General features: G+C 38.8%; 2 protein-coding genes and 1 non-coding gene across 3 annotated transcripts; 1 reads left to right on the forward strand and 2 right to left on the reverse strand.

The window, feature by feature from the left end:
- Window positions 1-903: 903 nt before the first annotated feature.
- Window positions 904-8,549, reverse strand: mep1a.1 (meprin A, alpha (PABA peptide hydrolase), tandem duplicate 1). Its single transcript, XM_084737894.1, has 13 exons — window positions 8,415-8,549; window positions 8,294-8,318; window positions 8,161-8,205; window positions 6,871-6,911; window positions 6,574-6,649; window positions 6,174-6,291; window positions 5,727-5,902; window positions 5,087-5,308; window positions 4,758-4,904; window positions 4,434-4,649; window positions 2,617-3,081; window positions 1,092-1,265; window positions 904-989 (listed from the first exon to the last, which is right to left on the reverse strand). The coding sequence occupies exons 1-13, from the start codon at window positions 8,472-8,474 to the stop codon at window positions 940-942; spliced, it is 1,815 nt and encodes a 604-aa protein (XP_084594020.1). The 5' UTR covers window positions 8,475-8,549; the 3' UTR covers window positions 904-939.
- Window positions 8,550-11,457: 2,908 nt separating this feature from the next.
- trnas-gcu (transfer RNA serine (anticodon GCU)) lies at window positions 11,458-11,539 on the forward strand. Its single transcript has one exon. It is a non-coding gene; the product is annotated as a tRNA-Ser (tRNA).
- A 413-nt stretch (window positions 11,540-11,952) lies between these two features.
- LOC146314044 (protein FAM177B) lies at window positions 11,953-14,843 on the reverse strand. The gene is made up of 5 exons (XM_084737063.1): window positions 14,522-14,843; window positions 14,111-14,284; window positions 12,734-12,788; window positions 12,523-12,617; window positions 11,953-12,147 (listed from the first exon to the last, which is right to left on the reverse strand). The coding sequence occupies exons 1-5, from the start codon at window positions 14,540-14,542 to the stop codon at window positions 11,953-11,955; spliced, it is 540 nt and encodes a 179-aa protein (XP_084593189.1). The 5' UTR covers window positions 14,543-14,843.
- Between the last annotated feature and the right edge of the window lie 3,298 nt (window positions 14,844-18,141).

The following is an 18,141-nucleotide window of genomic DNA, read 5'->3' on the forward strand; positions in this document are numbered from 1 at the left end:
GTGAGCAGTCTCATGAGGGAACGACTTTCTTTCTAGTAGAAAGAAAGTTCCTATCTAAAGATATTCACAACATAGTCTTTGGATTATCTTGAGTAACTGGGACGTGATGTCTGCAAAGAAACACTGTTCTTCTTTTAGGGTTTTTTTGTTTGTTTGTTTGTTTGTTTTTTGTTTGGTTGGTTGTTTTTTTGCCATTTAGTCCCATTATATTCAAGAGAAGGCAGACATCTCTACAGCCAATGTCTCCAAAACTCTGCACCTCACACCAAAACTAGATGGATAAATAACACTACAGGCAAGAGGAAAAATATGTATTTTTGATTTTGGGGTGGTGCACTTTGATTTGTAAGCAACCTTTTACCTTTTGTAAAATTGAAACCTACCCCAACTGAAACACCCTATATTCTTATTTTGACTTTACACTACTTTGGGCATTCATAATACTGATAAAAATGAGTTTGGCACTGTGACGTTTTGCATTCTATAACAAATGAAAACCAAATGTAAATACTACTTTTTCAATTTATAACTTAAAGTATACATTCCTCTATTTCATAAGCTATAATGCTCACATACATGGTAGCCTTTTCTACATCAAAAATCAAAAGAACCACAGACTTGTTCTTAAATGCATAGCTTTTATTAAGACAGTTTATTGTTGAAATGTAATATGATATATTTCAGCTTTTATTATACTTTTATTGTATACTTTTGTGATCGTAAAATTTGTAGTTAGGCGTACAATTTTGATTTTGTCTCACAGCAGTAATCTTCCATCCTTTCTTCATCTTCACAGGTTGTTCTTCTCATCTTGATATGGTGCATCTGCATAAAACAAAGTAATTTCACATGAGCACATACAAGTTTGGTGTAATTTCTGAAACAGAAAAGTGTTTACCTGTCTTACCAGTTAATTCTAATATGAAATCCCATATGTTCTCACTCCTTTGGCTTAACGGGAACTTCTGTTTTGATCAGGGACGTTATATCTGTGGACAAAGAAATAATGTGAATAATGTGATGTCTGCATCAGTGGTATTTGAATAGTTTTAAAAAATATGTTGCATATGACACAAATATTGACCACTAACCCTCAAAGTCGATGAAGATGATGAGGTCATCATTCTTGAGGTAATTGCGGCGCCTGAGGTCAAAGTGTTTGACCATGTTCCTCCAGCCCCAGGATCCACCTCTGTAGCACTGACAGGAAGGATCATACGTCCCTACCTTGGAGGGATTGTCCCAAAAGAACTTTCCATCTGATGCTAGAGGAAACAAAAAAAGAGACAATGTGTGAGGAGCGATTCCCCTATTTGAATAATACTGTAGTCATCAAAGAGCAACTTGTGACTTCATATCATTTTGTGATGGCTGAGCGCTGTTAGGGTGGGGATGCACGTTGGTCACTCCACCACTTTGATCGAGACTGAAATATTAAAACAACTATCGGAGTGGTTGTCATAAAACTTTTGCAGACATTCATGTTTGTGAATCCTAATGACTTGTCCTCTATCACCATCCTGTTGCTGACATTTGGGTTTAGATCAATTGTACAACTAAAAAAAGACAGTCATGTCCCATTCCTTGTAATAACTTTGGTGACCCCCTTTTCATATAACACCATCATTTGGTTTTTAATCTCAAATTTGTCCAAAAACTCTTTAATGCTAGTTATTGAAAGTGTTTGCCGGGTGGGGTGGGCGTGCTGTGGTTTAGGAGGGACAGCAGGTTGTGCATAAATCTGAAGATTGCCGTTTTTGTGTTCTTTACATATGTGCTGCCTGTCGAGATGTGCTGCTTAGCAGTTCTGTGCATAGAGGGCTGGGTTTGTGTTGAGTAGGTAGGGTTACGATGAGGTTAGGGTTAGATAGGGTTAGAGTGGGTTAGATAGGGTCAGGGTTAGGATTACTCTACTATTGATATTTGCTATGACAGTGTTTTTCGACAAGGCAGCATAGATCAATAAAACATCGCTCCTCCAGTCCCTGGGCAAAATATGTCTACTAAAGACCATAATGCAACCATAGCGTAGGGCGCTACAGAATATATTATGTTGCTCAGATAACTTAATTGTTGTAAGGAATAATGTAACTCATTTGTTTTGCAACTCAAGTACTCACTTATTTATTTACATTTAAAAGAGTAATCTGTTAAGGTAAAAGAACTAAAACTGGATAAGAGGAAGAACTAGAGTTCCCGTTGAGTTTTGAGATTCGTCAGTTGAATCCCCACAGTCTCGCTATCATAGTGTTGGCATGTACATTGCTAGCTTACAGCTTGGCAACACCTAGCAATAATTTTGATCCCTAAGCTTACAGATTTGTTCAAAAACCAACGGATCCCTAAGGAGTGTGTTAAAAAGCCTCACAGTGGATCTCAGTAAAAATGTCGACATTTCCTGATGTTAAGTTGAACATTTTTGGTCTTACCTTGTGTTTTGGAAAGCACTTCTTTATCATTTGTTTGTCTAAAGGGATCAATAAAGTTTCACTGCTTGCAGCAACCTTATAAATATTTTATTTTTAATGTAATGACTGTTTAATTTGCATGTATGGCATCATTGTAGTGCCCTGCTAGTCTTCATGCCTCTGGGGACAATGGATAAGAAGCACTTACTCGTCATCGTATTAGTGGTGAGGCTGCGAGCGGTGGACATCCTCAGCTTAATGTCTGGGTCTTGGTCCATCACCACCAAGGTTGCCTGTCTGTTGACCGCTGGCCACTGCAGCACCGCATCATTGTCCCCACTGGCCAGGTGGAAGTACAGCCCAGTGTAGTTCCCTGTGTAATCGGTGTATTCCGTCAATGGAATGATGCGGACTCCATAAGCGTAGCCTTCGGGGCTATGGAAAATAGGGCTGTCAATTGATTTTCCACGCTCAGTTGTTTCCATGAGCTTGGAGAAGTTCGGGATCCTCCACACATTGTTGGGGCAGCGTGTCTCGCTCAGGCTGATGTCATCGATGTAGATGCCACCCTTGGATGCAGAGGGATCCCCGCGCTCAGCTTGGAAAGCATAGCGGAATTTCTCTCCGATCTCCATTGGGACATGTGCAATCTTCCACGTGTGGTCAGAATCCGCTGCGTAACAGGGACAGAAACAAAATGATGATAATCTTACTGTGTGAGATAAGTTGTGAGATAGTGAAGTGGTGATTGGAGTACATTGAGAAATACTCATACTCAATTTCTTGCCTAGAGTGTGATGAAATAATCCATACCACTTTCATATCTGTCCATTAAGTATGAGTCTAGAGCTAACAGGCAGTTAGCTTAGCTTTAAGACTAGAGGCAGTGGGGAAAGTTAGCCTAGCTCTGTCCAAAGTTGGATAGTTACACTGAACAGGTAAGTCCAATGAAACTAAAACTAAACCAAGTTACTTTTTTAGTTTCCTTGGGTGACTCCAGGAAATCACTAGTCTGGCAGCACCAGATCATTTTCTGTTTCCAACTGGATAGACCTGCAACCAATCAGTGCAACAAAACGTAGCAGTGCAAGGTTCATGTTAAATAAATGGCTGTGATGGGCCTGACCCTGATATGTTCCTCATCCACTGGGGACACACTGGCAGGTGCATTCCCAAATTGCTGGTCCCAAGTCCAGAAGGAAGAGGTTCGTGCCAGGAGGGGCATCCGGCGTAAAAAGCCTTTGCCAAATCAACTATACTGATCCATGCCAGGTTGGGCAGGGCCCTGTTAAGAATGATTGGCCCAATCAGATCCAAGGCTGTTGGGATTTTGTTTTTTGTTTTTTTGTTTGTTTTTTGGGAGGAGGGGCCAGATGTATCATATGACGCTGAAGCTATCAGGTTATTAGCTTATCTTAGCATAAAGAATGGAAGCAGGGGGGAACAACTTGGCTCTGTGCAAAAAGCTGCCAACTAATACTTCTAAATTTGACTTATTAACACATTTTCAATCTTATCTGATTTTGAATAGGGCCAGACCAGTTTTTCACCTTCTCCTGGTCTTTATGCTAAGCTAAGCTAAACTAAGCTAGGAAAAGCTAAGCTAAACTAAGCCAATCACCTGCTGTCCATATTATAACTAGCATGCAGATGACAGTGATATCAACATTCTCATCTAACCACCAACAAGAATGCAAATTTGTGTATTTATATTTGTGTATTTGTATTTGTGTGTAAAATATTCAACTACTCCTTTAAAATAATGACAGATTTTACTGTTCCAGACTGTCACCACTGCCTGTGAGTGTATGAAGGTGTTAGCTGTGTTGACAGTTAGAAAGTGTCTAATTTGTCTAACTTAGAATGTCTTAAAATAATTCAATTTGAATATAATTTTACTGAGCAGCGGGACAGCTGTTCAAATTAATATTTGCCTGGATGCAAAGCATTTACTGTGAAACACCAAGCAGCTACTGTGAAAAATACATGTGCTCTATAACCATGTTCACTTATAATGATAAATACCATAAAAGGTGTGTATTTTTTTCATTTTACGGATGGTGCCAGTGCCATCATCCATCTTGACCCAGATCACCAGCCTGTCCTTGGAGCTTCCAGTCATCCTGTAGAAGAACTGCAGACACTGAGTCTTCCTCTTGGGGTAGAGGGTTCGAGATTCCAGCAGAGCAGACTGCTTAGCCGTCCCAGTCATGGTACTGAAGTGCATGAAGTACCCAGCATCTAGAAAGTCAGACAAAAATAAGACACAGGACTTCCTTTTTGCTCATTTCTTTCATGCTGTCTGAATCATTAGTTGGGATTTTAAAAGAGCAATTATTCAGCTCTGACCTCTGCATCTTCCCAGGAGTGTGTGATCCTCGGCACCCTCACTGCCTTTGGTGTGGACCCAGTCAGCATCATCATTGGAGGACTGGATCATCCCACAGATGCTGGCAGTCTCAAAGGCACATTGGTCCAGCAGGGTGAGAGGCCCAGCTGGAGAGGAACAGGGGAGATGATTTGAAGAGTCATTTAAAGGTTTTGGCCTATTTTGTACTCAACAGACTTTTGTTAATACTTCCTACTCACTTATAATATTGCATTCTGTCTATGATCAACTTTTAGGACGCTAAAAAGTAAAAATATCAGCTTAGGAAACTTTTGCGACATGTACGTACAGCAGTTGTACATCCGGTTGAGCCTGAGGGTGTCCATCTTGCTGAAGTCAAGGTACTGGCCAATGATGTTGTTGAATTCTGGGATTTTGGTGGTGATAGTCGGGATGGATTCGTTCTTATTGAACGAGTAGGGCCTGTAGTGCATGATAGACTCGTAGTCATACGGCGTGTTTTGATCGGTGATGTAGTCATCATTGTATTTGTTGAAGTTGTGTTCAAGACCTGCAAGAAATTCATGATCATTTAGTCAGTCCTATACCACAAAAGATTACATATTGAGAGTTAATGACACACTGTTGGTTACCATTTCTGTGGCAACATTAAATTTCATGACATTATTCCGAATCAATTCCCAATATTTTCTGTATATTTGATCCTTCTTTCTTTCTTTCTTAGTTCAAGGTAGCTCCAAAATTCCACTATCAAGCGGGCTCTTATGCTGCCTATGAAACTTTTAAAAAAACACACAATTTCCACTAAACAAAAAACAGTTTTCATATTGCCGCATACTGGACAACATGTACACCCATACTGACATAGACCAATATAGCTGTGATAGGCCAATATCAGGCTGATACACCCAACCCTAAAATGTTGAACATAAAAGGTTTTTACAGGACACAACTGAAAAAACACGCACCTGGCGTAACCTGATCCAGCCAGATGTCGACGTAGTCGTCTCTGTCTGTGCGGGACTGTTCATGGTAGAATCCCAGAGCGTGGAGAAGCTCGTGCTCAATCACCGCCTTGTGGTCACAGCCTGACCCCAAAGACAGAATCTGACCGTTCTGCTGGTCACCAACGCTGGAGAAACACCTATAACAAGTAGAAACAGTCGATCAAAGTTGCGATCCAAAAAGAAAAATGTTAACATTTAAATGGACACCAAAGTGATGTGGTATTGTTGCAGTGATAAAAAGGCATTTTTCATCTCGACTTTAAAGCTGGTTTCAGTGGAAATGAGGTCATAAGATAATTTGAATTTACAGAAATACTGTAACTCTATAACTGGTATCTATTGTGCAGCAGCTTCCAACAGTAGATTTTGCAAAAGTAGTAAACGCGAGTAAGATAGCTAGAGCCATACCCGCCTCTCTTCTCAAACTTGATGTATGTCCTCTCTCCCTCGTAAGGCTTGAAGTCGATGCAAGACTTCAGCCGATACATTTCAAAGGCCTGGTGGACGCAGCCCTTGGCGTTCAGATCTGAGGAGTGAGAGACTCAGTCACAACAGAGGACTGAATGTTTTTTTTTTTTTATTTCATCCAGGTGGTTCGAAGAGGCATTGAGGATTCTGGAAATACTCCAGAACACCTTCACATATTTCTGCATTTTTCCCTTCTTTTTTTCTAGAAAGTCATGCACTTATCTCTGGACTTGAATGGAATTTGAACACTTGAGAGGGCTGGCCCTGGGCCATACAAATGACAGTGAGTGTTCACAGTGAGTATGGTGTTTAGAGTGTACTGAATATAAGAGAAACTCACCCAGATCATCACCCAGAATGTAAGGGATGGGAAATTTCCATCTGTATCTTGTGTCAACCAGAGCATTCCTTCCTTTCTGTTAACAGAGGAGTTTAAAAAGGACTGAGACTGAATCGTGACCATAAATGTAATCAAAGTTAATAAAAACCCATCTTGTTATCTGAAATAGATATTACGCTGTAGTTACTCAAGAGCAAGACAAGCATCATTGTCAACAGCCAGACATGTCATTACATGGCAGCAGAACAAAGCTGCCAACAACAATTATGGATTAATAATCATCAACTTTTAACTTACTGGAAGTAAAATGTCCCCTTCAATCAGGTTGGCATCTGAACCTGCAGCACAGATCATTTACATAACATATTTATGGACCATTCTTCAGAACTGAGAATCCTACCAAAAAAAACCTTTGCAAATGATTAATAACAACACTTAAATTATTTTTTTTTTTAAATTTGTAACTGTGCTGGTTTGCAATTTCAGACTTGTTCTGTGTCGGGAAATACTCTTGTCCCCAGCAGGAAATCACAATTTCAAACAATTTAAAAGGCCATTAAAAGGCTTCAAACTTGAAACCTAACAAAACCCGCTGATAACGTGCTATTATAATCAAATTTGGGGTTTTTTTGTTTGTTATTTTTTTGTGAAAATGTTTTTTTTAGTTGTGTCCCAGATTTCCTTCAACTCCATCAGACTTTTATGAAAACAACATCAGGCATTAAAAGGGTTAGCTATACTCTAAGGAGGCCTGTTTCACTTCCTGGTTTAAAAAGGCAAGAAAACTGCCTTAACCATAACATGTCAACTCTGTAGCCCCTCTATATCAAAGCTAAATAAGAATTATGGTTTACAAATGTGTATTTTGATTAGCATTAAGGGAACTCTGAGTAATTTAAAATAAAATGGTTGCTCGCTATGACTACTTTTTTTCCATCTTATATAGTTGACATCTATGCCGATGGAGGGGGTATAACTCTCACTTGTCTTAAATAATTGAATACTGTGGGGGGTTTTTTTGTTTTTTTTTTAAAGAATCATAGATAAAAAAAATTTTGGGCTTGGGCCACCCTGTATGTGATGTCAATTCTGTCATCGAAAAAAACTTTCTTCTGTTATATTCATTAAATACATGTTCGTAAGGATTCATAAAATTAGTTTATGTCAACGAAAGAATTTCATGGTACACAAGTGTGTGTTATATATCACAAAGACAAATTCATCAACTGGAACTGTAAGTGGACAACATTATAAAAAGTTTGATTTGTTGAATAGAAAAGTATTCAACTTTTGGATTGTAAACATAATTAAAAAATATTGTATTTAATGCAACAAAAGCGTAATGTTTCCTACGTTTTATATTCTAATACCGACTGTTTGTGCATCTGACAAGTTGATAAAATTCAAGTCCTCAGACAAAAAAAAGGCTATTTAAGTTACAAGGTTTAATAACCAAGAGTTTGACCTTAGAGCAACAACAAACACACACTTTTATTTATCATTTTACATATTATCCCAGTACATACAGAAACGCTGTGTCGACGTGTAGGTCACGGAGCAATTAACAACTGAAATGTTGTGACTCACCCAGGTTTAGGAGGGCCTTCTCATCCTCCCCATTTTCATACACCTCTGTAACACAAACACAGTCACGGTCTTTTTACGGCCTTTCAACAATTCATTTTAGGGAAGATCTTTTATTTTAATAATTTTTACATACCATACACTTCGGGGGAAGCAGGAATCTGAATACAACAAAACCGGTGTCAGTAATCACAGTTGATATCCATATCTCATCATGCATGCTAAAATGATAAGGGAATGAATGAATGAATACTTACAGTGAACGATGTGGCCAGAGCCACGAGTCCAAACAGTAACAGCACTCTGTCCATCATCATGCTGAGTGTCAGTAAGTCAGTGTTGCTGCTTTGGTTTAAATGTGTACGTTGACGAGATGTGACCTTTAAGCCTCTGATGAAGTTAACGCCGGCCGTAACTGAAGGACTTTGACTCAGCAGTGTTACTGATTGGTGGCATGATTTATGAACTGCGTGTGAATGAGGCTGCAGACGCATGCACTTGTTTTTTTTTTAATACTGTTCGTGTCTATTATCTGGCTTATTATCCGATCCTGTTTATGACATCTAATAGCACCCCAATATCATAAATTTCCTAATAGATGTATTGTGTTGCATAATTTTATGTGGCCTAACAACAAAAGGTTGAAGGTTCACTTGAGATGTTAAATTTGGAAGCTCTCGCCAAGTCTGCTTTGATTTCTTAATTTCCCCAACTTTGCAAAGGTATGATACTTGTGCAAAAAAAGGTACAGGGAGAAGTAGAAGTGCTGATTCAGCTTCTTTACTCAAGTAAAAGTGAAAAAGTTCAGGCTCTGACATTTACTCAGTGAATAAAATGTCGCCCTCTGAAGGACATTTCTACCAGCTGTTTCTGTGCAAAGCAGAACTGAGCTGAACCTCAACTTGTCATTTTTATCTTGTTACATCTTTTGTGGTGTTTTATCTTAAGTCTTTTATGTCATTTTCTTCTTGTTACATCTTTTATGGTGTTTCTTGTTACATGTTTTATTGCATTTTCTTGTTAAGTCTTTTACATCACTTTCTTCTTGTTACCTTTTTTACGTCATTTTGTTCTTGTTACATCTTTTACATTGTTTTCTTCTTGTTACATCTTTTGCATCATTTTCATTGTTACATCTGTGGTGTATGTTACACACAGATGGATACACCATGGAATCTTTTTTTCTCTATGTTATTGTTCCATCCATTTAGGCTGAAATCAGTCTTGAGGTTGAGAAAGCAGCGCAATGATGCAAAACAAAAATAATTGAGAATTCGCAACAAATACATTAAAACTAAAGTAATGAGCCTGTTTAGAAAATGTAAACATTAGAAACTACAGATATCTGTGTTAAAATGTAGGAAGCAAAAGTAAAAAGTTGTTGGAAAAATAAGTACTCCAGTAAAGTACAGATACCTGGAAAATCTACTTAAGTACAGTATTTGTACTTGTTACTTCCCACCTCTGCATATTAGTTATTAAATGGAGATCATATAGAATAATCTACGTGTGTGAGGTTTGGTTAAAGAGACAGTTCAGAGATACAGTTTAGGGAACTCAGCCTTTTTTAATGTATGTATGTCTTTGTAGTTTGAAGCAGGGCTGAGCAATTTTGAAAAAAAAAAAACAGTAATTGTGAGCTAATCCAGCCACTAGATGGTCACAAATAACCATGTCTGCATTGATGAGTTTAAACACACAGTTTGAGCCTGATTTTAAAGGACAGCCTGTGCACACATTCACAAATGCAGTGAGGAAGAAGTAAGATGGAGCAGCAGCATTTCACTCTACAGTTCCAGCAGTTTTGTCACTATGACAAAACAACAACAACAACGTTCAGAGCTCTTATGAATAACTGTAGAAAGAGATTTCTAGTAGGCTGTAACACTGAAAAGAGCAGCTACTAATATGGTTATTTGTGATAGGCCCATTTACAAATCTTCAAATTGTTTGGTAATGGAAATATTTATAGTTATTGTTTTTTAATTGGAGGCAACGACAAACTCTTTCACAATCTGGATGTCATTTTGCAAAGCTGACATGTAACGAAACAGAAGGAAGCAGTAGTGTTGTATGTAACGCTCACATAGGGTTGCCACGTCTGCGATTTTCCCCCGGAATTGGGCTGCTTTTGACGCGTGTACGCGGGTTGGGCAGACCTATTCTGTATGCAAGTTACATGAATCTATACGTTTCTACTCAGTTACTATCCAGGCCAGATCCGCACATACACACATGCATGCACACAGAAATATTCACGGTAAGTATATGACTAAAATATAAGTAACGTAAGTTTATTAATTACAGTAAATGCGTCTAAAGTAGAAACTGTTTATTTGTGTTGTCCAGGCAGGCAGGCAGGGAGGAAGAAAAGGTCTGAAAAGAGAAAGCAACAGGTTAGTTTGTGTTCACAGCTATATTTATGATAATATACCAACTATACAAGTCCGTTTTAGGACCTGGGTGAAAGAACTGTTTTGGGAAAAACTGCTTTTAATGCTGATACACCTAACATTTGTGGTGTTATTTTGTAGATACTGTAATACATTTTTGAAACTATAGCAATACTGTTGGACTTTACAAAAAAGTGTATATATGTGGTTTTGTATAGGCATATTTTGAGTTCTGGTTTTGAGTGGCTATTTGGCTGGTTTTTTCGCACAAATCTGGCAACCCTGCACACAGACCCAAGAGAAATGGAAGGAAACGTGAAGCGGAGTGTTTTTTTGACTCTTAGCAACATCTAGTGTTAGTGACTCACGGTGAATTTAATACGTAGCATGAGCTACATGCAAGCCTCTATCAACGACCATCGTGTATAACGGCGTTTGTCAAAAACATCGCAGTTCACGGTTTTTATTAGCCTTTAGTAACATCAACGTGACTGCATCGCTAAGACTTTAAACTTAGTTAGCGTTAACGCTTAAGTAGTTAACTTAATGCGGTGTTGAAAATTTAACTTACCTGTTCATGTTGCAAACGTAACATTACTTAGATGTCACCTGGTTAAAGTGTTGTGTTTGCTTTGGGATGGACGAGGGGATATTGCAGATGACACGTCCACAACTTTTGAAGCTGTAGTCGTAGCTAATGTTAGCTTGCCATATTAGCACATTAGCATGGCTTACTAGCACCTTAGCTAATGTTAGCAAAGTACATTCCTGCCTCTGCCATGATAGCTAACATACGCCTAGCTGTTTACTATTTGTCGAGGAAGTGTTACTTCATATGTATATCATTAAAATAACTCAGGTCGTGTGTTAAGGGTTATATTGATATTATTTTAGATATGTTACAGCGGACGAGGTGGCCGAGTGGTTAAGGCGATGGACTGCTAATCCATTGTGCTCTGCACGCGTGGGTTCGAATCCCATCCTCGTCGACAGCTTTTCACATTTTTATTTTTATTTATGAAACTAGTATAATACAATGAGTTTCCGTAAGAATTTCACACATGACTATATTTTGTCGTCTCCTTTCAATATTATGCCAGCAGCAAACAGCAATATAAATTGTCTCTTTGACATAGCAACTTTTATTACATTCATGATGGGATACTTTATTTTGGTTATCTCATGAACAAAATTTCAATCTTGCACCATGGTTTAGAGCAGTGGCCACACAAATATCTTTCAAATTGTCCATGTTTTTTTTCCTTCACACAGTAACTTTACCATACTATAAACAGCCTAACTATTCTTTAAACAAGCATAATGCATATTGTGTTAAACAGTGCACTTTAAATGAACATTTTCACATCAAGTCACAGCCCTCATCGCTTTTCCTCTTTTGGTTTTAATCCCTAGAATAGCCTCTGTTGTGACATCCTGCATTTCTGTCCATGTGTTTCTCATCACAACTCTCCTGAGAATCCAGAGGGCGTCTCAAGTCTCCTGTAGCTCCGTATTGACTCCCATCCAGTCCATGAGAGAGGTGGAGCATCTCCGCCTGTCCTTCCCTGAGACCGTCTGTGGTTTGGCTGCTTTTTTTCTGTGGGTGAGATAAAGGACATACAGAGTCAGTGATAATGGAATCTATGTGTATAATCTGCAATAAATGCCAGTGGACATGTTTCCAGTTTGGAGAGGCAGAGAGGAGCACCAATACAGAACCTGAACAATGTACTGCTGTGGACAGGGTGAGCAGCAAAATATAATTTTAGTTGTTTATAGCACAGTAACTTTTGGCCATATAAATGAACCTCATACAACCTCAAATAATCAGAACTATCCCTTTAATAGACCGGGCAGCTTCATCCTATTTGCTGCCCTGATAAGTCACACTATTACTGAAGTATCTAAGATGACACTCTGGTTTATTTTTTGACAGATTGCTTGTTTGGTTCCTCTTGCATTTGACATTTACCTTGAGGTCACGATGATATTGATCTATGGCGTACTGGTATTTGGCTGCGTTCAGTCCGAGTGCACCTGCTAGTCTCCCTCCAAGGAAATCGCAGGCTAATTTTGGAAAGGACACAATAACAAGACAAGTGAGACTTTTCCTCATAGCCACAATTAAAGGCCTACTGTTTATTCAGTATAATTTAAATGTATTTAATTGTCACGTTACGTACTGAAAAGGGAAATCCTCGCAACTAGAATGGCCACATTCTTGAATGAGAGCCTAGGCTGAAGAGGAAGAGACAGAACAAACAGATGACATAACTGCTACTGAATGGTATCTAACATGACATTTCTCCCTTAAAGTGACAGTTCAGATGATCTGATGTAGGGTTGTGTGAGGTACTTATCGATAACCAGTGTATTACCTACAGTAGATGGTGGTCAGCACGCCCCCAGTTAGGAAAACCAGGGCGGAGCACGAGCATGGAAGCTAAGCAATGAACTCCTGTGGACGGAGTCAGCAACAAAAGGTATTTTAGCCTCCTAAAAAAGGCCCACCTAAAAAAAAAATCAATACGTGTTTAAGTGTACGCTATATTTAGAAAATTTTCACCTCTTTACTTTGCCTCCAGACAGCCTTCTCCAATGGGTGGTCATTATATGGTCATTATATAAGCCAAATAATGCTCTCTCCAACCCAACCAAATTCCATAGGCAAAATGAGTAATTTTACCTTGTAGTAACACGTAACTTGCTGGTTTATCACTTCCTCGATCTGTTACTTTGTTTGTGTTATTGTCTGACTTTGGTGTTTTAGAGTATAGTTCAGATTCACTGAAGTCACACAGTGACACAAACTAAAAACTGAGGCAGTGGTACATTTGCAACTCTTCTAGGTAAAATTATTGATTTTGCCCATGGAGTTTGGTTGGGTTGGACAGGGACAGCAATACAGAGATGGTTTTGCATCAGAAAATGCCTTCTGGCAGCCTCATCTGACAGGAAAACCGCTGTTACACAAGCCAGATATCACTCTCTCCAAACCAACCAAACTTCATTGGCAAAATCAGTAATTTTACCTCACAGAAGATGGGGTTTGCTGGTTTACCACTGCCTCACTCAATTAGTTAGTTTGTGTTATTGTCTGATTTTGGTCTTTTAGTTAGTTGGTTCAGATTCACCAAATTCACACAGTAACACAAACAAACTAATGGATCGAGGCAGGGGAAGACCAGCAAGTCCAAAGTTCTGTGATGTGTTCTGTGAGGTAAAATTACTCATTCCACCCATGGAGTTTGGTTCATTTGTAGAGAGCGGTATTTGGTCTGCGTGACGGCAGTTTCCTGGTGGAAAAGGCTGTCTGACAGCAAAGTAAAGTGGTGAAAATATTCTCAATATCGCATACACTTTAACTGATATTGATTTTTTTAGGTGGACCTTTTTTAAGTGGCTAAAATATTCTTTCCTGCTGACCCTGTCCATTGAAGTACATTGTTTAGCTTCCATGCTGGCACTCCCTCTGACTCTACAGTACACTGGCTTTCAATAAGTACCTCATACAGCTCCACTTAAAATAACCTGAACTATTCCTTTAAACAGTGCCCCACCCTTTCTGTAGGTTCTCTGAAAGGAGGTCTGTCTGATGACTGCTCGTCTTCCTCCTCCTCACTGTCTTCCTCCTGCTCCACCTCCAGAGTCTCACCGCTGGAGAAGTAGATGATCTTCCTCTGTTTGGGCACGGTGGAGCCCCCGAACTCTGTCTCCTGGATGTCTAATGACGTCTGACAGGTTGCACAGGTCTTTACATCAACTTGAGTTTGCATTCTCTTTCATTTACAAGACACATTGTCTTTATGGCACATTATTATGTCCGGCAACATACTGCATCAGGGTCCAGAGTGGACATTTACCCATGGCCGGTCACAAACAGCCGTTAAAAGTTAACTTTGCTTCAGTGTCAGTGAACACAAGCTAAGCTAACGTCTGTGTTCGTCTTGCTTCATTATTACAACACTTACTTCCTGGTGGCTGTCGTTCATTCTTCAGACGCTACAAGGCTTTCTTCATCTGTCATTTGTCTCTCATGTCCCAGCTGTGCTGTGTGTCCATCCAGGCTGACTCTGCTGTGTGGAGGAAAACAACTACAGGATACAGGATCAGTCCTGAAACCTGAGACAGCCAAACACAGCAGAGCAAACTTTATCACAGGCGGGTAGTTAACAGAGCTGTCACCATAATGCAATCGTTTTCATTCTTTGAGCTCAGGGGGCAGGGCTTGTCGCGGTGTGTAGAATGTCGAGGCGTGTTGCCAAACTTAGCCACTTAAACCTTAATGTTCCCAATATTTGTCCTGAAGTTGGTCAGACGGTCAGCTATATTTCACTGTTTGATATCACATCTGCATATTGTAGATGTAGACTGAAATATTCAAGTCCAGTAGACCACTTTTCCTGGATGTTTCCCTTGAACTCAACCTGACATATGAACTAAAATTTAAAATTTCTAACAGAAAAGTGGAGCCCAGACGGATGATTGATTTAATGTGAACCACAAGGTGGCAATCATACTCTTTTTGCAGTCATGCACTAATACCTTTTTCCCCCAAAATCGTGTGTAATATTACTTTTATTACTGTTCAAAAGGGCTGCAACTGATGTTTATTCAGTTCATTTTCTATAAAATGTCAGAAAATTGTGAAAAATATTGTTCAGTGTTTCCCAAAGTGCAAGATGATCGTATGTCTTGTTTTGTCCACAACCCAGTTTACTGTCAAAAAGGAGTAAAAAGATTTTTAGTCCATAGTATGGATCAAGTTCCAAAAATACATTTTCTCATTTCCCATAATGCCAACTATTACATAACGTCTTTGCTCAGCCTCCTTGCATGATTACCTGAACTCCAAGCCCATAAAGAGATTTCTTTTCCTACAGAAATATTCAGAAAGGAGTAATCATTAACATATTATCATATTCATGTATTATCATTATCAAGTAATAAATAAATAAATGAATTTTCTTTCCAAAATAAATGCAGAAGAAAGATCAAAAACACCCATGACAGAAAATTCAGCGCACTAGTATCTGAAAATAATTCAATCTAGCCCCTTGCTCAGCACCTTAATTTATTTGATTTACTCTTAAGTTTCTGTATTTTCTTTTTAATTTATTTCTACTTGTACGACCCGTTCTGTGTTTACCTTCTGTCTGTTTGACAGCCATAACTAGATTGTTGTATCTCTGCATTTAGACTGGTTGAAAATATTATACTACACCATGCAAGATGTTCTTAGGAGGTGTGATTCTGTTTGAAACAAAATGTTTGAAAAATGTCTGTCAAAGAGTTTGTCGTCATACCAGAAAACTGTTTTTTTTTTTCCAGGGTGTGTTTCTGATTATTCCACAGTGTAATTCACAACAGACGAGCTGCTCACAGCTGAAAATTTTGAATTGTGGGTGGTGATGAGACAGCTCCGGAAAGATCGTGAGGAGTAAAAATGTACCAAATATTCAGAAAGACAATTTGTTAAGTTGTAGTTTGGATGATTTGATTGTTCTGACAGTGATGGTGACACATAAAGTAGGAACACTTGACATGGAAGAGAGTTTTATGGATGATTTAATAGGGTTTGGAATACATTTTACATGAAGGACACCATCGGAGGAGGAATAATGAGCTACAGGAGTGTACACTGTAACGGTCATGTGACACGCCCTTTTAATAAACAGTTGCCTTGGAAAGAATAAAGGACTAGCATTGGTCTGGTTTCTGCCATGTTAACCTCGCTGTTCAAGGTGTGATGAACAATATTTAACACCTCGACCATTATGGTTCCCCGCTGACAGCCCTCCACAACTGAACATAAAGTGCTAAGGTGTTGTGCTGTAATGAAATTTTGTGAGAAAGTGAACTCATCTGCTGTTCACTGCTGTTGCTCAGGTAAGATAATATACATGTAGGGGTATAAATGAGTACATGTGAGCAATATAATACAGTTTATACAAGTTTCCAGATATTGATAGCTAAGCTTTAAAGGGATAGTTTTTGTTTTTTGAAGTGGGGTTGTATGCATTCATACAAAGTCAGCATATTACCTACAGTAGATGGTAGCTGGCACATCCCCCAGATGGAGAAGCAGCAGGAGTCCCAGTGTTGGAAGCTAAGAAACCGATGCTGTGGATGGGGTCAGCAGAAAAATATATTTTAGTCGCCTAAAGAAAGACCCACTATATTTAGAATATTTTCACCACTCTTCGTTGCTGTCTAGATCACATTTTGACACGGGACACTGCCATTAAATAAGCCAAATTTTGCTCTCTCCAAACCAACCAAATTCCATAGAATAAATCAGTAATTTTACCTTGCAGAGCACAGGAGTTGCTGGTCTACAACTGCCTCAATCTGTTTAGTTTATTTGTGTTATTGTGTGACTTTTGTTATGACCAAACTATCCTTTAAAACACCAAAGTTACACAATAACACATATAATCTATCAGTTCCAGGCAGCTGTAAAGCGTCAAGTCCTGTGTTCTGCAAGGTAAAATTGCTGATTTTGTCTGTGGAGTCTGGTTGGTTTGGAGAGAATGATATTTGGTGTATATAACAGTGGTTTCTCATCGGAAAAGGCTCTCTGAAACACAGCAAATATTCCAAATATAGCATATATAACTCTTACATCCCCACTTCAAATAATCTGAACTGTCCCTTTAACTGTTTATGTTCAAAGTGGGACAGTTTTGACAATAAAAGCAAATTCTGTGAAGTAGCTGGAGGAGATCTTTAGCCACACATCAAAGAATTTTTGTGTCCTACCACCCCCAGTATTAGACAACGCTCATGCCTCCATCTACGTCTATAAGGAAGGGGACAGCACTCAACAGATGTACAGTACATACATTGTGTTAGCTATTGACAGCAGCACTCTCTCTGCAACTTTATCTTTTCCAAGAGTAAGCCTTTCACTGTATGTATCAGTGGGTGTATCCACTGAATCACAAAAAAAGAAAATCAACATCACAAAAAACATATGATTGGAGTTACATAGAATTGTATACTGTCTTAAGTGTTTTCAGTTCTCAACTAAAATACCATTACGTAACAATAGAAATAAATTAAGACCAACTTCAACCTATGGAAGCCAAGAATGGCTGTGCTTGCAATTAACTTTTTTGTTACATAATCTCATCTTGAGATGATGATCAACCGATTTAACTCTCTAGACATCAGCATATCCAGACATTTCCAGTGTCTTAAAACACCAAAGAAGTCCTGACGCTGAGTAGTAGAAACTTGAAAGTTGTCATCATTAACTGCAACTGCAAATCAAAATCGATATGTTAAGTTTTTCTGCTCAAAATCACATCACCTAATCACCATCAGTAAACTGCAGGAGCTAACACTCGGCTCTCACTCTACAGTCTATGGTCCCAACTCACCAATTAGACTGCTGGACTCTGGCCATATATTGCTCCTTTAATTTGCAAATTTGATAAAAAAGTAATTGCAAGCGCGGCCATTCTCGGCTTCCGTATCAAATCAGGGATAATATCCCAGAATCCCAAAGCAAGTTAAACAATGATTCAGCCTCATCTAGTAATAAAGTTGTCCAGAATTAATGGCAGAAGTAAAAAAAAAAAAAAAA

Source organism: Lutjanus erythropterus, chromosome 15 (genome assembly GCF_056507025.1).
Source record: "Lutjanus erythropterus isolate fLutEry1 chromosome 15, fLutEry1.hap2, whole genome shotgun sequence".
Lineage (NCBI taxonomy): Eukaryota > Metazoa > Chordata > Actinopteri > Lutjaniformes > Lutjanidae > Lutjanus > Lutjanus erythropterus.